The sequence below is a fragment of the Populus euphratica genome, unplaced genomic scaffold, assembly GCF_000495115.2.
Source record: "Populus euphratica unplaced genomic scaffold, PopEup_1.0 scaffold58.1, whole genome shotgun sequence".
Classification (NCBI taxonomy): domain Eukaryota; kingdom Viridiplantae; phylum Streptophyta; class Magnoliopsida; order Malpighiales; family Salicaceae; genus Populus; species Populus euphratica.
The window spans coordinates 1,429,307-1,448,438 of record NW_011499864.1 but is presented as its reverse complement, the minus strand read 5'-3'; the positions used below and the strand labels follow the sequence as shown (position 1 = coordinate 1,448,438).

The 19,132-nt window shown below is 35.8% G+C and overlaps 1 protein-coding gene across 8 annotated transcripts; it reads right to left on the bottom strand.

Moving 5' to 3' along the window:
- Window positions 1-1,963: 1,963 nt before the first annotated feature.
- LOC105125769 (uncharacterized) lies at window positions 1,964-15,807 on the bottom strand. Of its 8 annotated transcripts, none has more exons than XR_842288.1 (23): window positions 15,470-15,807; window positions 12,756-12,958; window positions 12,597-12,651; window positions 12,419-12,516; window positions 10,922-12,323; window positions 10,727-10,846; window positions 10,314-10,580; window positions 9,785-9,982; window positions 9,547-9,627; window positions 9,254-9,311; window positions 8,647-9,173; window positions 8,467-8,520; window positions 7,564-7,618; window positions 7,265-7,461; window positions 7,101-7,154; window positions 6,930-7,010; window positions 6,555-6,692; window positions 6,302-6,421; window positions 5,795-5,895; window positions 5,401-5,616; window positions 4,934-5,303; window positions 2,684-4,534; window positions 1,964-2,529 (listed from the first exon to the last, which is right to left on the bottom strand). XR_842288.1 is itself a non-coding variant. In XM_011026363.1 (23 exons), exons 2-23 carry the CDS (start codon window positions 12,896-12,898, stop codon window positions 2,768-2,770), a joined length of 6,054 nt encoding a protein of 2,017 aa, XP_011024665.1. In that variant the 5' UTR covers window positions 12,899-12,958; window positions 15,470-15,807; the 3' UTR covers window positions 1,964-2,767. The 8 variants fall into 8 exon arrangements, 6 of the variants coding, with proteins under 6 accessions (XP_011024665.1, XP_011024662.1, XP_011024667.1 ...); XR_842287.1 differs by having other exon boundaries at window positions 1,964-2,469; XM_011026363.1 differs by having other exon boundaries at window positions 1,964-4,158; window positions 4,207-4,534.
- Between the last annotated feature and the right edge of the window lie 3,325 nt (window positions 15,808-19,132).

Here is a 19,132-nt window from a genome sequence, read left to right as displayed (position 1 = left end):
TTTTTCAAAGTCATTGCGGGTTTCATTTCGAAGGTGTTGCCTGTTATCTTTTTTTGAATGACATTTTGAAATTTTCTGGAGAGGATGCTTCTTTGCCTGCATCTTGTGAACCTTATATGCACTGCATGTATGTTCTGAAATACATTTTTTCTGTTTGTCATCTTATCTCTTTTCATTTTAAACTACTTGATTCTTAGGAATAATTTCGTTGAAAGTATGTTCCGGTTCTATGCATACATGCAAAAATCACCTTCTGTGTTTTGAGGAATCGTCAATAGTAGATTCCCGGTATCATAACTCTGGTGCATTTCATTTGATGTGCCAAAGTTTTTGCTAGGGCCAGCAGGAAGATTGCCACGCTCTGTTTTGGCTCCATTTTTTCTGCTAGTTTTCCTTGTATTTAAAACATCGCTTCTCATTCCTGAATCACTGCTGGAAACTTCAGCATTTGCTCTGTTTTAGATCTTGTGCTGCCCATTTTATCACCCATAAATTCACTAGTTTACGTACTGGAAATGTATCCAACTTCAAAGGTATTCCCATATATTAGGGTTTTTTTCCCCACCAGGCCATTCTCTGTGTCTGGCTTTCTCCTTGTACATCCAGGGCAATTCAGTTGATTTAGAAGTTCTGACCACGAAAAGAATGAAGGAGATCAACATGTTTGTCAAAATAAATGACATTCAATTGCTACTGTGATATTTTTGCTTCCTATTTTATTTGGATTTTCATGTGTTTTTTTTTTTAAATTAATTTTTTAAAATTTTTTTTAGTTCAATTTTTTTAAATTAATTTTTTTAAATTTTTTTTAGTTCAAATTTTTTTTTGATGTTTTATAATTATTTTAATGTACTAATATTAAAAATAAAATTTAATAAAAAAATCATTTCAAAATATTTCAAAATAAAAAAAATATTTTAAAAAACAACTTATATTATTTTATCAAACAAACTCCTGGTACATGTTCAATGTCGCATCTTTCAACCCGTTGTTAATAGTGATGACACTGGTCTTGGCAGCAGCGGATCCTTTACGTTCTGCATCTAATATATAAGCGGCGGTGTTCAAATCATAGCCGTTTGAAATTCACAATGTTTGGATAAGTTTTTTTTTTTAAAAAAAAAAATCCTTCAAATTGACATAGGCTTTATTTGGATTTGGTCAAGTCTGTTATAAATTATCCATAGGTCAAAGTACAAAATATTTCGAAATACAATTCAGGGTTTGGATCAGATTTCAGATTAACTCAACTTGTCGGAGAATATGGTTGTTATTATTTTTTAAATAATATTTTATATGAAAATATATATTAATAATATTTTTTTATTTTTTAAAAATTATTTTTAAATATTAATATATTAAAATAATTTTAAAATACTAAAAATATATTATTTTAAGGTAAATAAAAAAATTAAAATTTTTAAAAAATATTTTTGAAACAAGTGAAACCAGATTCTAATGTGAGCGGAGAGGTGGAAGGTTGACAACGAACGAAAAGCTGCCAAACATCAGTCTTCAATTGCTGCCATTTCCTGCTACAATTGAGCCGGCCAATGGCAGGTTTTTTTCTTTTTAAAAAAAAAACCCTTAAGAAAACAACTGCCTTTCCTCACAAAAAACTTTGAAAAAGAGAGAACATTTTACTATTAAGTTTTTTTTTTCTTAATTTCCAGGTATTATTTTTTGATGGTTTTACGAATGAGTATAAATTAAAGGACAATATCCATACAACATATTTGTACAGTAACATGATCTATAGAAAAATAACAAGAGATTTGTATTTCTTAATGCAAACCACTTAAGCTTGCATTTCAATCCATAGAAGATCCGAATTGAAGCAATGATCACAAAGAGTGTAGGAGCCAAGCCTTCAGGTGACCTGACAGGCATTTGAGAAACCAAAAATGGAGCCGGGGATTAAAATGCATGGTTTCAAAGTTTCTGCAGCTTAACATGAAGAGCAGGAGAGGATCAGATATCAAGTTTGCTGCAACATACAGGTCGGTTGCAATATTTTGATAGAAAGAGATTTCACCATTCTAACAGCAGCAAGGACTACTAGGGTATACACCAGAGACTTTGTATTCACAAAATTTCTGAAGGCTTTGCCCATAACAATGAGAGCTACGAACTTAATCTGAAAGAGTGTGATAATACATGCACTGACTAATCTACTGGGGCACAAACAAAAAGAAACGGGCCCCTCTGCACATGAGTGGGGAAAACAGACAAAGGAGGGAAGGGGGTACAAGAAATGGCGAGATGAGACCCTGTACACATACCTCTATATCTGTCTCTATCTTTCCAAAGCTCTAAACCGGTGATAATTTACAAGATTTCCCCCAAATAACCCAATAAATCAAAAGGATAAAAAACCGGCCCGTAAAGATCTCTTTACCAACAGAATCTGCGAACAAAAACCCACCTCTTTCCATTTTTCATTGCCCCTATGAAGCAACCAAGCTTCATCTGCATGAAACCCATGGCAGCATTAGATTGTGCTCATCCTAACTAAAGTAACTGAATTGCCTGCATCATACGATACACTCGTAGAATCAGATTCTTTTGCTTGATGGTGACAGCCAAAAAGGTTCATGTGCAAGCAATGGTAACTTGACAGATTTTATCAGCATTTGCAGCTTCATTATAGAGGGGGAAACAAAAACAGAGAAGCTAAATCTACCTGTACACAGCTGCCATTAGGGCATGCAAACCCAACCCCAGAAGTACTGACTGCTTCTGGAACTGCTCAATCCACCAAACTGCTTCATTCCAGACCAGAATTGCTTGGCGTGATGTATAAATTGCCTTGTCCTGATTGAAGATGCTGTGTCTGCTTCTGAGTCGGCTGCTGTGGTGGCAGCTGTTGAGGTGATTGTTGTCGTTCTTGCTGTAGTTGTGGCTCTTGTGACTGCAAAAGTTGTTGGCAAGGGGATGGCGATGCTGTTGATTGATGTGGTTGTTGGTGCTGCCACCGTGTCCCACCATTATGGCAATGCAGGGGCAAGCCTCCTGATAACTGCCTGTGGACTGAACCTTGGCTGACAGGCACCACTTGCTCACTCCCAGCTGCACACACAAGGGGGGGGCTACCAATAGGGCCTACCTTAGAAGCTGTATCTGCCATGCCAGAATCATGCAAGGATGGTTCTGATGATTTCCACTGAGTCTCAGAAACAGAAGAAACAATTGGTGCCACATTAGATGTATCATTACAGGCCAAAGGCATCGCTGTGGATGTACTTGTTCCTGCCTGGGAGATGCTGTTTGAAGTTTGCTGATCGGCATGGCCCTGATCAGTTTGAGGCTTTGTTGGCAGATCAGAATTCAACAGACGACTCTGTTGAAGCATTCTCTGAACAGTTGGTTGAGGTTGACTAACCTGCTTCTGATGTGGCTGTGGATGTTGTTGAAGATGCTGATGACTGGGAACCATAACTGGAGTGTTCTGGTGCGTAGCTGTTAGTGTTTGACCAGAGGGTACTGGTTGGACCTGGCCTTGAGTACTACTTTCCAAATGAGAAGGCATTTGCTGGAGTGGCTTTGATGAAGGGGTTGTAGGGCCCGAATATAGCTTTTGCTGTGGCTGAGAATGGTTTGAAGATTGTGAAGGACCTAATGCTTTAGATGTATGAATTGGACTCAACCCAGTCCCAGAATACAAGCCTTGACCCTGCATCAAGTGCATGATTTGATCTCCTTTCTCTACACCATGGTTTCCTGGAGGCACAGAAAGGCCATTCAAAGGAGAGTGATCATTCGGAAGGTTCTGGTGCACCACCATGTTCCCTCTCCCCATTCCCTTAAAAATTTTAGCCTGCTGTGGAGACTGTGAGTGTTGTCGTTGTTGAGGGTGATGTCTGCCAGATTGTTGAAACTGCTGTGGGTGACGTTGTCGCTGCTTTCCCATCTGATTGGTCAACACACTGGAACCACTTTGGGGGCTCCGGCTGACCGCATGATGTGGCAAGTTAAGTTTCTGCTGCTGTTGCTGCTGCATTGAAACGGGAGTTATTGGGGAAGTGGGAGTTATAGCAGGTAGTGACCCTGGCTGCGATGCAGATGGTGGTGAGATTTGAGAACTATTTTGCATAGACGATGATATGGGAAGTTGGGATTGATGCTGGACATGTGGCATCAAAGCACTCGATGCTCCAAAGTGCTGCTGCTGGACATGTGGCATCAAAGCACTCGATGCTGCAAAGTGCTGCTGCTGCTGGAGAAGCCGCTGCTGCATTTGCCTTCCTTTAGCAAGGTTCAAAGCATATGTTGGATGCTGTGAACCTGTAGCCTGATTGGGGCTGCGGAGATTAGGATGATGAGGATTGCTAAGCATATTGGACTGTTGTGCAGGCATTTGATGCTGCTGCTGGGGATGGCCTGGATATGTCTGCACAGGTGAAGTAGTTGTCTGATTAGCAAAAGCAGTAGGCACCCCGTTGAAAGCAGAAATTCCTTGGTTGTTCCCTTGTGTTGGCTGCATCTGAAGCTCTGGTACCATCATTTGTCTTTGATGCTCATGATTATGGCCAGGCTATTGCAAAAATAAAATACATTGCCATATAATATTAGAAAGTACTGATGCACTGTAATGAAGTAATGCCTATGAAACATGTAAAGAAATTGTTCCATAACATCAAAATGTAGAATTCTGCAGGAAAAGCAACAAAAAATTGTAAATACCAGCAACCAGAAAGTTATTACACCATATCAGAGTTGTAATGATCCATGGTCTAAATGTCAATGCCACTACATGGAACACTTGGCAACCTTAGAAAGACATGTATAATGCAAAAATTGATGAAACAGCATCAGTCATTAGCAATACAATCGCATGCATGCATGCTCCCACTTGCCCACACACACGCAGCGAGAAAGAGAGGGAGGGAGGGAGGGAGAGAATACATATGTAGAGGAGGATTTTAGTATTTACCCTCAACATATGCAAAGCCTCGCGAGGTCTCATCAAGTTCCCTTGACCTGAAACAGTGTGCATATTCACAGGGCTTGGCATCCCAACCACATTGTTAGAAAGCATACTTCCAGAATTCAGCATTGATGAAGAGGCTGTTCCTTGAAATCCTGGCCGTGGCAGTGGCATGCTTCTGTTCATCCCTGGCATCATGCCCATACCATTTCCACTCGATAACATGCGAACACCACGATCAGCTCCAGAGACAGCCCCAGAAACCGACATGTTAGACTGCTGCAAGTTTCTACTAGGTAACATTTGATTGTGGTGTTGCATTCTTTGATGATCGTCAACTGGTAAAGATGTCCTTGGAACACTGTACCTACCATCTCTGAGAATAAATACAACCCCCCAAAATAATAGTTAGAAGAATCAGAAATTGATTGAAAATACAATGACAATCTCAAGAGTATAAAATTGCACACTACCTATGAGGTGCATTGAGGGGACCAGATAGTGATGATGAGTTATTGCCAAGAACCATGCCAGAAGATCCTTGCAGAGAAGAGCTTGCACCAGAAGTGGGAAGTGTTGATGCAACAGCACCTTGGTTTGGCATTACCAAATTGCTAGCATGAGAACCTTGACACACAATGGGAAGAACATCTGGATTTGAAGTGCTTGAATCACAGAGATCAAGGGGCCTTCATCCAGACAACAAAGTAAAGTAATATTCAATTGCTTGCACAAGACAAAAGGCATGAAAGAAATTCAGGAAAGGTAAAAACATAGATGTTGCAAAGCAATGAAGTTGAATGAACAGGTGATAAGCTGAGCGCTATCAGAAAAACTGTAGATATGCATCAAAGAATGAAAACTTACGTTAAGACACCTCCATTTAAGTTGTTTGGGCAAACTTGGGAAAGAGCAATAAAATGAGAATTGTGAGTTGCTGCTATTTGCTTAGGATCCTGGTTTTCATTCTTCACAAGGTAGAGCCATTAATCAGTCAGAAAGAATTTTGCTAAAAGAAGACCATAAACAAAGCATGATTGTGAAATGCTTTTAGATCCAAAAAAGTCCAATCAGAGATTTTTTCCCACTTTAGGTTAGAGTTCTACATTATCCAGCTTCCAAGAGGTGCATGCCCTCAAAATTCAGTAACAATCTCATAAGAATGGAATATCAAGGGAAAAAACCATTGTAGAGAATTAAGAAGACGAATATGGTCTATCTATCAACCAGTTAATGAATAAACTCTGACATAAACACTAATAAATAGATTTGGATTTATTTAAATGGAGGTATAAAACCGGTATCAGGTTAGGCTTCTCACAAGCAACAAGACATGATCTGCAGATACAGGTACACTTTGAATGACTAACAAACCTGACTCCTTTTGTAATGATGTTTCTTCCCAATAATGATGATTTTCTCAAAATGAGACTTCAGGGTATCCTCTTGCATCGGCCCTTGCAAATGTTGAAACAACTGTCTGGCACTGCCCTGCTTAAAATGCCAGCAATGCAAAGTAGTCAGACTATCAGAGCAGAAAAGCTTAAGCTAAATGGTACACGGGCTAAATTTATAGGAGCAAGCATCAGGTTTCGGTCAGAAAACAACACAACATTAGCAACCTTACCTTTGGAATGCCAGGCAAAGTTGACGGGTAGGATTGAGAAGATCCTGAATCCTCAGCACTATCAGCCCCATCACCAGCACCCTTATCCATTAAGATTTTGTGACGATCTTTGCATTCTTTAGGCTTGCGGAATATACACTGAACAAGTTGTGCAAGTGCCAATAAATGAAATTTCCAGGAAAAAAAAAATGAGAGAGAGAGAGAGAGAGAGGCTTCACCATCTGACAAGTGAAAACTACCACTGTAGAGAAAAGGGAACTGAAATTGATTTTTACCAGCTATGAAACATTGTAGACAGTAGACACTGTTTTGTACAGTGACCTGGTATCCATCTCAAACACGAAGGTTGTCGATAGATGAAATTATCTTATTTACCTTGAATTGAACAGTGCTGTTGATAGCATCACTTATTAGCTCCCAATTAGGACCCATGTCATGCACAAGAACAACAAGAGCCTGAGGAAGCAGAAAAAAGAGTCTCAAGTATTTGATCAGAATTTTAAGAGCAGATTCAAAGAAAAAAAAAAAAGCTAAAGGAAAACCAACCTGGTCTTCAAAAAGTGACCAGGGACTTCCAGAACCTGGCTGCCCAACAGACATCTGCAGTGGATTTCACACTCTCAAATTCACATAAAGAGATATATCTAAGAAAACAGTGACAAGTTGGGAGTATATGCCACATGATCAGCTACGACTTCACCAGGGAGTACCTTCATTGATTTATTTTTTCTGCCTCGTTCCCTGCCACCAATCAATTTGATGAATCTATTTGTGTTTGACATATTACTCATCTGGGAAGCAGCTGGAGATGGGATGGACCCAGTCATTTGAACCATGTTGTCAAAAGTATTATCTAGCAATTGCTTAGATATCTTTGGCTTCTTTGTGGTATGTTGCCCATATAAACCTTAAAAGAAGATATTTAAAAGTGTCAAGAATGAAGAGGAACATGAAAAGCTATGTATACCTGTCAAATGTTAAAGAAACAAGCGATGGAACAGGATTTTACCACTGGTTCCATTAGAGTCCAAATGATGACTCTCCGATCTCTTTTTGAAATCCCTCTGCAAGTAGAAAAACACCAATATAAAAATTAATATGTATTTAGAAAATAGCTTTTAGAATGCACATTTGGTTGGCAGAAGGTTACACAACAAACAAAAGGAAACATTGATCACTCAAGTATTTACACTACATAAATAAATGCACTAACAATATACCAGAAAAGCCATGCAAACTCATTACAACATTGTTCATCTCATCTATATAATGGAAAGTACCAGTCAACATGGTGCTCTCTACCAGTTTTTCCATCAAAAGACTTATCAGAACTACCCCACCATCCAATACCCAGCAGAAATGGAAAATTTAAGAGAATTGTTGATCCTTTTAGAGTGATATTGACCAATATTGCTATCTCTGGACTGGATAAATTCTTTGACTAGCAAACACATACTCGTATAATTTGTCTCAACTTCAGTTTACCAGGGAGTTTTGCTGTCAACAAACAACATATGATTCCCCATTTTGAAAAAGATTCTTACCAAGACTGTTTTACATCAGAAAAGCAACCATCATTGAGTGAATAATCATGTTTTGCCAAATCCCCTCAAGGTTCTCTCTCTTATTTTGGGTCAATTATAACTAGTGTCTGCTTTTCTTTAGACAAGTTTATTAAAATGGTGATTACACAGCTCCTGAGCACTAGAAGCTGTACTTTAATTAATGAGCTGCTCGCTCAAACAACAATATACATTTTTTTAAAGTCTCCATACCAAAATGCATGCTGTAATTCTAGATTACTAACACTACAACACGACCTTTACAATTAATTGGAGCTCAGCATCTTTTATGCTTAAGAAGAAGAAAAGCACATTATAGCTAACATCTGAACCAAAAAGAGTTAAATCACCTGTTCATTATGACCAGTAGAATCCAACTGCCAGCCCTGCTCATAAGCAGAACCCTGCAACCAAATGGAATCAGTAAACTTAACGAGCACTACATAGAAGAACATTTCAGAAAGTATCCAGACACTACTAAAATAAAATAAGCCCCCAGCATTAGTTGAACTATAAAAATTCCTATCTACCAGGTGCTTTGCCTTCTTCTTCTTCTTCGGTTTTGTTGATGTCTCTGCATAGTCATATGGTAACTGCCTTTCGAAATGCGCAGCTGACTCAACCTCCACACTTTTCTGAATTTGTGACCCACCATGCAAAATACTCTGATCATCCTGAAAAGAATTGGTATCTCCACTCGATGCATCTGTCTTCACCGGAGCCTGGAGTAAAACCCCAGCAGTTCCAGTAGTAAAAGGACTTATAAACCTCTGTCTAGAGGCAGTACGCATGCGTTTTGTTGGGATTGAGCCAGCATTAAGATTACTAGCAGGTCTTTTCCCCATCAATACATTTTGTTGTGGCCCGGTGGTGCAGTGTCCATAAGGTGAATCAGTTCCCAGATCATAACATCTTGCAGAGGGTGACCTTGTTAAGCTTTTCCGTTTCTTTTGCTCATGTTTTGCTGACTTGCTACCTTCAAAGACTCCATGCATATAGTAAGCACTTGTTTCTCCTTCCTCCTCGTAGTATGTAGCAGTATCATGATATCCAAAATCTGAAGTTTGGATATGAACTTGTGAAAGAGAACAAATTCAATGAACAATGAGCCAGTAGATAAGCTAGTTTCAGCATTACCTGCTGGAGTGTCATACATGGATGTATCGACTTCCTCCTGCAAGCTACTGCGAGTTTTCTGAAGAAAGAAATCCATAAGCAAGATTACCAATATGAGAGAAACTTAAAAACAACCTAGTGAGGGAAGAAATCAAACAGTTATTATAGTTTATCAACATCAGGTATCAAGTCAACTTAGCCCACTAGAAGTCATTCTCCGGTATCCTTTCTTCTAAATTTTGTCAAACTGCATGTCTTTCAAGCATAGAGAAAACCAAGATCATGTTCCAAAGGTTTCAAAATATTTAAATTACCTCACTTTGCACAATATGAGATTCAATGGACAATCTGTACATTGCCATGGCACCTGAGGGAACTGCGTAAAACAGGCTTTCCTGCAAATAGAAGTTCAATGCACAATGAATGATTTATGTGTGGCAAAAGTTAGGGTAAAACCCCTAGGCATGCATCTTAAAAGATCAAAAGGAAATGGCTTTGGTGAATTTAAGCAAGACAAAAAATATAAAGAACAGAAAGGAGGTAGGAGCATACTTCAGTAAGGCGATCATCCCATGAAGCGTCCACAATGCCCAAATCAGCTATTCTGTCAGGAGTTGCTGGTGCTTCTGCTTGAAAGGAAGGAAATGGAGAACTGTTATATTTCAAAAACCTTACAGCATATCCATGAATGGAATGCGCAATGTTTTTGGCAGGATTTTGTTTCTCTAACTCATTGCATGCCACCTGCTCCTGAACAAGATGTCCAGAATGGGTCAGTACTAGATACAAATAGATAAATATCAAACCATTTCAGAAAATTAAAGCAGTCATGAATTCCACTAAAAGCATATTAATTGTGTTATCAATATCCAGAGAAAAATAAACTTGACCCAGAGCTGTCTTTTTTTGTGTGTGTGTGGAATAAATGATACTCCGCTTATCAGATAAAATACATTTGAATTTAGAAAATTGTTCTAGATAGTACAAATTCTATAGATTAAAAGCAAACAGTGAAGGAAAAGACAACTTCCAGGATTAAATACACAAGAAAAGAAATAGTGGTTTCGAACATAGCAAGCACCTTATCAATATCTCCAAAATTGTTGACAGAAAATTCATTCCCAACAAACATCGCCACCTCATGCTTCCCATTCTTTGAACCAACACTTTGACAATTGTTACTTAGATACACCTCTGCTGAATGCCAGAACTGCATGACAGCCTTAGCAAGACTATAAGCAACGTTTTTTAGCTTCAAATGATGATTCTGCTCTTCAACTCTCAATCGAGAAGTAAAAGCAATCCGTCGACATATTTGAGCAGCAGCAGTCATCTTCCAGAGACGCTCCTACAAGGAAATAAAATAAATAACAAGCTTAAATAGAGATAAAATTGAATATAGCCACTAATTGTGCATTCTTTAATATAAACAATAAATTCTTCAGCGGAAAGCAAAACAATTGCACAATAAATTACTTATTTAAAAAGTCAGACCTGTGCAACATCATTTGCCAGCCATGCCATTTCTTCAAGGACAAAATCCCAGTGAGATCTCCGGCGATTCTCTGAATGCACAGATGCAACAGATAATTCTGCAATCCTCTTGCGCCTATCCTGCATGTCAAACTATGTTAAAGACTTGTGAAGGAAGAAATGCAGCATGTTTAAGATACAGTATGAAGAAACAACCTCTATATCCCGTGCCTCTTCCAAAATAGAATCTTCATGAGACTTCTCTACCACTTTAAAGTGTGTGTTTGAACAAGATTGAGGATCAGTGGCAGCAGAAGAGTTTTTCTCTAACAAAATAGGCTGGGGAAGCTCTTGAACAGAAGTATCCAAAGAGCCCTGGGGACCACTGGGGTGAATTATTTCCCTGTTGGAATTAGAACCATCAGCCAACATGTTGCCCGCCTTTGTATCAGCCTCAGATGCAACATGGTCATTTTGTTCCACTCCTTCAAGATTAGTACACTTCACCTGAGAGTGAAAAGTTGTTCTCCTTTCTTCCTCATTTTTGACAGTAGAATCATTGCTAGAGTAGTTTTCATGCACAGAACCATCATTGATGGCAGAGATAGAGTTAGTCTCTTTCTTTTCATTTCCTATATTACCCGGTGGTAAACTTCGTGTTCCTTCAAATTCTGATGATTCTTTTAAAAGAATTTCATTGGTGTCATCATTTCTACTATTATCACATGGATCGCAGCCATTGTTTGCATCCAGGCTTAAGCTATTTTGGGTGCAAGAGGACTCTGAATTGAATTGTTTCGTTCCCATTGCTGCATTGCCATTTTGACCTTCATTTCCATCTTTTTCCAAGCCATTGAGCAGAGCAGGACCAGTTTCATTCTCAATCTTGGCTGATTCGGCACAAGGGGGACATTCAAGACCAGCTGAAATAACCTGCTCTTTTCCTCCACCATGATCGCATTCCCTGGAAGCAATATCATTCAGTGCTTTCTCAGCATCAGCTTCTAAAGGTTGGTCATGTTGGTTATCCCTCAAGACAATGGCCTCTGTAACATCCAACCTATCATCAGGCAGGTTGGCTACTGTTTTCAGAGCCTGCACACAATCAAGCTCCGTGCTTGACTGTGTATTGGAAGTGTCAATCTGAAAAAACAGGTCACCGTTTGAAGTGGTGGACTTTGGATTAGATATGGAAGTAATAATCTGGGCTTTATGATCGTCTGTTTCAGTTACCAACCCTTTCACATCCCTTGCATCCCCACGAGCCGGTAAAGAGGATCCATGGCCAACTGAACTCTGAACAATATCAGTTGAACTTGAACGCGCACCATCACGATTTGGTCTGGACCTATTCCTTCGAGCATATGGCCGAAAAATAGCAGAATCTTCTGATTCCTTGGCATTGTGAATTCCATCCATCTGTGAAGACTGCTCTGATTGAGTAACATTATTCCTCCTAGGATGTTTACGTTTCCTTTCAACTTCAAGTAACTCATTTTCACCATCAAAATTGTCAGCACTATTGGGCTCACAAACTGGAGTAGCCCCTGGTCTGCCACTACTTTCTACAGAATCCCCATGAGGTGATGCAGTCAGTGGAAAACTGCCTTTTGCTTCACTGTAATACAATGAGGAGAAGGGAAAATGGAAGCAGGAGGAGCATGAGCCAACTAGCATACTATAAGTTAGTCAAACACAGCAAAAATAATATACCTCGTAACAAACTGTTCAACGTGATGATCTGTGAGTGAAGTAGACTGGACACTGACCGAAGCTGCATTTACAAATTTAAAATCCAAAGGATTGCCGCCCTGCAAGTAAGGAAGAATTTAAAGGGAAGTAAAAACATAAAAGGGTTCAAAATAGCATTTAAAGGCTCAAATTGCCATACTTTCTCAAGAAATTCTAGCTCCCTTCTCCGTTCCTCACGAACATCATACTCTTGTCTGTTAAAATCAAATTGTAATGTCATTATCAAGACAATAATGACATTTTTCTCATGCAGAAATTACACTAAGGGTAAAACTCTAAAAAAAAATGTAAGTGTTACCTAAGTTCCACCTGGGCCTTCTCAATTGCTGCTCGCCGCGGAGAGGTTTTGGTAGCAATACCAACTCCACCATCAACAACCCCACCCATGGAATCAACCTCAGCATTTACTAGGAGAGCATATCCTGAACCAAATCCATGCATTCCTACTTTGGTGGCTAGAAGCCTTTCCCTCCTCCCATCAATTTAACAAACTGTCAAATTCTACAATTAGACATAACAAAGACATTAGAATGAAGTAAAGAGCTTCCAAGAATGAAAAAGATCTTTCCCTTCAGCAAATGCATAATTGATAGATCATTTGTATTAGTCCTTTCAAGTCCAAACAATTGAAGAATTGGGAGTTTGCCTGAATGTATTAAAAATTAACTGATCTAGAACACTTGCTATAGCCTAGCAATCAAGGTGCAATGACAGGTAGTGAAAGCAAAATGTAAATGCATCAGATGAAGACATATATATCAGAAAGGTAATGTTATCACACAAAAATCTATCATACATCGACATCTCATCATGAAAAATTAAGATGACTTAATACTATATGTTCCACCTTTGCTCCGCAAGCACGATGAGCTACAGAGGCATTATGACATTAACATCCTTGTGTCCATGAACTGACCCAGAAAAGAAGTGTTGGATATGCAGGAAATTAAATTTATGCAGCAGCTTCAAAATCATTTCTCCAAAATAGAAAAAGAAATGAGTGAACATGAATTTTGAGCAATTTTACAGCAGCTTCAAAATTATTTCTTCAAAACAGAAAAAGGAACAAAAGATCATGCACTTAGAGCAACTTTACAGCAAAGCCTCATGCCATGGAAGCATGAGTTCTGAAAAAATATGCTAGCTAGCCCCCTTGGTGTCCAAAACAGATATTTAATGAATGTCAATGCCAGTATAAAAGAGAGCTCAAAAGGTTCGATGGAAAATCCATAGCATAAAATTCGATTTTTTTAAACAATCTACTGTCCATTTAAAGACACGAGAAATAAAGCATGGATACATCAAATTTCAAAAAATGCTCTTATTCTCATATAAAATTCTTCGTCGATATTATACATTTTTTCTCTGTTCTGACACAAATCCTGAAGCTTAAAGACATTCTCATTCAACCCATAAACACTAAGACATCGTTGACAGCTGAGGCACATGGATGGCAATGACAGTGCTAGAGTGTTTAAAAATGATTTTTAAAATTTTTAATTTTTTTTAAATTAATGTTTTTTTTATAATTTTAGATTGTTTTGATTTTAATTTGTTGATATTAAAAATAAATTTTAACAAAATATTATTTTAATATATTTGGTTTCGGGTCTGGATGCACAACTGGGTGTCACTTTCGACTTTGTTTGCAGCTTCCAATTAAACGATTGCGGGAAAAAAGTTTGTGGAGGGGGAGAGAGAAGCCATAGTTTTTTCTTTTCTGGGACCATATCACAGCAGCAGCAACAGAGAAAGCAAGATTGTAAAAGCAGAATGAGAGACATCTATATCAGAAAGGTAATGTGACAAAAGCTATCAAACATCAAAATCTCATCACAACAAATTAAGATGTCTTAATATTATATATTCCACCTTTGTTCCACAAGTTCAGTGAGCTTCAGAGGCAGTATGACATAAACATGTTTGTGTCCATGAACTGACCCGGTAAATAAGTACTGCATACAAGAAAATATGCAGGAATAGAAATTTATACAGCAGCTTCAAAATCATTTCTTTAAAATAGAAAAAGAATTTAGTGAACATGTATTTAGAGCAATTTTACAGCAGCTTCAAAATAGAAAAAAGGGAACGCAAGAACTTGCATTTAGAGCAACTTTACAGCAATGACTCATGCCATGGAAGTATGAGTGCTGAAAAATAAGCTAGCTAGCCCTCTTGTTGTCCAAAACAGATATTTGATGAATGCCAAAAGGTTATGGTAGAAAATCCATAACATAAAATTCAATTTTTTTAAAACAATCTCCCCTCCACTTAAAGACACAAGAAATAAAGCGTGGATACATGAAATTTCAAAAAATGCTCTTCTTCTCATATAAAATTCTTCTTCGCTATTATAATTTTTTTCTCTGTTCTGACACAAAGCCTGAAGCTTAAAGACATTGTCACTCAACCTATAAACCCTAAGACATCGTTTTAAACAACCCAACTATACAGCAGAGCTACTATGCTATTCTCCTTTACAAGCATCACGAAGCCTCACCATACTTGCACAAGCAAACATGCATCAGGCATCATACGGCAAGCAATCTGGTTCGAACAGGTTAGGTTTCTAATTCCACAACGAAATATAAGGGTGGAGAACAGCCTAATTAATGATCACGTAACAACCAAACAAACAGACTTTCCACAACATTCACGTCGACGCAGATAAGCAGCAGAGGCAGAAGTGGGGAAATACATTAGCGCCAGCGTTGTTTCAAATTCGCACACAAGCAGCCTCTCAAAAACCTTAAAAACACTAGCTTACCAATAAAAGACTCGACCAAACCACGTTACTGCATTAATTCCCCATGCTTACGCATACAAACATGACTTACCTTGATAAATCCTTAAACATTTAATCAAAATGCAGACCAAAAAAGAATTGCCCCAAACAAACAAACCCTAATTTCGCTTCAATCACGCATAATTTTCAAAAACTCAACATTGCTCCCCACTTCTAGGGTTTCCAGAGTAGAAGCAGAACAACTCAAAAGGTAAAGCAATAATCACCTGAATTACGAAATTAATAAGCTAGGACACGGCTTTGAGACAATTAGTGACGACCTAATTGCACACTCTCTCTCCTAGGGTTTTTTATTTTTTTGGAAATCACAAAAAGGAAATGAAATTTGCCCTAAAAGATAACAACTCGTTGGAAATGTTAGCCATGAGAGCGAGCGATTCTGCTTCAAGAATCTCTCTGTCTATAAATCTGTTCTCTCTGCTGTTTTTTTCTCGGTTTAATTTTTTATTTTTTTCTTCGTATTTATGTGTGTGCTTGTTTTTTTCTTTTCGAAATCGAAGGGGGTACTATGCGAGACCTCTCCCTCTCTCCCTCTGCGCGTAGTAGTGGGCTTGGGTTCTACGTCACATGAAGAAGAAGACGAGAACATGGGCCTTTTCGTATTCATTGTTGGGCTTTTATATAATTGTTTCAACTTTTTAATTCGAGCAAATTTATATTCTTTATGGACTTGATATATTTTTAAAATGATTTTTTAAAAATATCAATTTAAAACCGGATTTCAAAAAATTATAAAAAATATGTTTTTAAATAATATGTCTATCCTTGGATATAATTTTTTGGCATAATTTTCAGTAATAAAATTATATTATCGAAAATAAATTATCTTAAAGGGTCATGTTTATCAATTAACTTTAAATAGATGTTAAAAAATGGTATAATTGAATTATGTCATTATTTTTCTGATTTATCATACATATTGAATTCAGCCTATTCGGTGGATCAATTATAATAATATGGTTTACTTTGATAAATACATTGAGATTTGTTTGGATCAATTTCAAAAATAAATTACAACGATATTATTTTAAATAAAATAATTAATTCAAATTAATCTGATAACCTATGAGCAAATCCGATGACTTATACCTTCAATTAAGTTTGACAATTATAATTAGTATCCTATAGTTAAATTAAAAAAAAAACATGGACATTACAGGGGGCATCATGGTTTAGTGAGTGTACTTTTCAAAATGTTTTTAATATTAAGAAAATATTAAATTAATTTTTTGGACGGTTCTATTGTGTAAAAAATAAAAAATAAAAAACATTATTTTAATAAAATTTTAATTAAAAAATATTTTTTAAAATTAATATCGACTACAATACAATACACTCCCATGGTACCATTAAACAACTCAACATCTTATGCACAAGTGCTAGATATATAATTTTTAACAAATCATAAACTCTTGGCTTTATAAACTAAATAAAGATTTATTTTGAAATGTAGTTATAATTGCTTTTTAAATAATTTTTTGTGTTAAAATACTGTTTTATTTTTTAAAAATTATTTTTAATATTAGTACATCAAAATAATTTAAAAATATTAAAAACATATTAATTTAAAATTAATAAAAATTTAAATTTTTTTAAAAATATTTTTAAAACATTGAAACAAGACGTAAATCATTTATATGACACTTTTGCCATTTTAGGGGGAAAATCTGTCTGCTCAAATTATACTATTTTTTTATTTTCTTCTTGCTTTTGGTGCAATGATGGAGGGGAAAAGACAATAATTTCCTAACATCACAACCAGGCACGAACCTTTTGACACCTCGTGCATCGGAAGAAATTATCACAGGTAAATTTATTGATTAATCATAAATTAGTTTTTATGAAAATAATTTAATTAATATTTATTTTATGATAAATAATTTAATAATTAATGTGGTTTTGTATTTGTTATTAATTTGCTGAACTTGTTCAATTTTCCTTAGCAAGGCATCGATGCCTTTTCAATTTAGTTTTTTTTTCTAAAACTACTTTCTTTTATTATCAAATTTTCATAGTTTAACTATTATTTTCTCTTTTTAATGCTAGCTTTCAACAAATAAAAACATTGAAATTAGAAAAAAAAAATTGAAACAAATAACAAGAATTTGAATAATCATCAACATTACAGGTTGAAATTACCCTGAATGAGATGGCATCTAGATTTTAATCAAAATCAAAGATTTTATATATCCTTTTCCTAATATAATACTTCATGTTCGAACAAAAATCTGCATATGTTTAGCAAGGGGAAATACTATATGTGTGCTAGAAAGAAAAAACATAACTCAATTAAAGTGTCGCGTGAGTTAGATAATATATATAAGACTTATTATATTTGCTTTAACATTGGATATCAACTCAATAATTCAATAATATCAAATTTAATATAAAACAAGTTTTATATTAAATTGAGTTGAAAGTTGATTGAATTAACCTAACATATCAATTTACAGCTCGATTAAAATTTGAGTAAAATTTTATTTAATTTTTAAATATTTTTTCAGAGCTATATCATTTTAAACTTTTAAAAAACTTAAAACTCGATATAGGTTTTGTAATTATAAATATATCAAAAAAAGAAGAAAGAACGGCAACCTTTATATTCATCACTCCTTGATTCTTTTCCTTTTTTTTTCCATTTAAAATGAGGTGGTGTTAATTGATAAGCCAATGAGTGAACCACAACCAAAGAGGGCAAAAGCTTGACAAGCAGACATGCCACGGAGGAGTTGACGAGGCAAAGAGGATCACTTGCTTACGTGAACTTGTTCCAAAAGATATATATATATATATATATATATATATATATATATATATATATATAACAAGGTTATCAAGATCTTATAACATGAATTACCAATTTGACAGATTAATCTAAGTAAATCCAAGTTGATCCAAATAAATCATAGTTAATTCAATATGTGAATCTTAATATTTTTTTTAAATATTGTTTTGAATTTTTTTAGCTAAAATATATTTTTATCAGTCATTTAGATTATTTTTGGACCTACAATGATCAGATATGTCATATAATGTCAACCTCTATATAATTTATTTTTTCTATTAAAATACATGTTAATAACATTAACATCTGAATATTTTTTTTTATTTAACAAAATTTTGATCTAACTCACGGTATAGTACGGATAATTACCTAATTCTTTACTAAAAGATGTTATATTTATCGTACTTTTTATTTTAACTTTTGCCAATTACGATTTATTTATTTATCTTATACTTTTTAAATGATATTAAAATATTTTATAACTTGAAAGTGAAATTGAAATTCATATATGCTTGTCTTCTTATCATTCTTAATGGAAAAGGAGGATAGTGAAAAAATTGAGAAAAAAAAACATATTTAAAAAGTATGGAATCTAATTAAAATAAAGCAAATTGAAATTGAAACAACACAAAAAAAGCTTGCAGGAAATTGAAATTATCCAAAATAAAAGCAGATTTTATAAAGATAGAGACTTGAGCACCTCCATCGAAACTCAACCAAAAAGTGAATGCATTGTGAAAATCTAACCAATGTAAGCAATCTAATGGTAGGCATTACCGTTATAAGACTTGTATTGCCATGTTAGTTGATTTGAGACGACTTCAACTAATTTGAGTTAAAGAAAACATGGAAAAAAAAATTCAATTGACCTGATTACGGTTGGAGTTAATTTGATTTGACTCAATTCTATTTTATTTATTTTAAAAAAATTAAAATAATATTATTTTAATTAATTTTTTTTTTTTGAAGCTATCCCTCCTAGACTATAACCTACTTGGGTATTTAAGCTATAGCAGCCATGATTGACATCTATCCCTCCTAGACTATAACCTACTTGGGCATTTAAGCTATAGCAGCCATGATT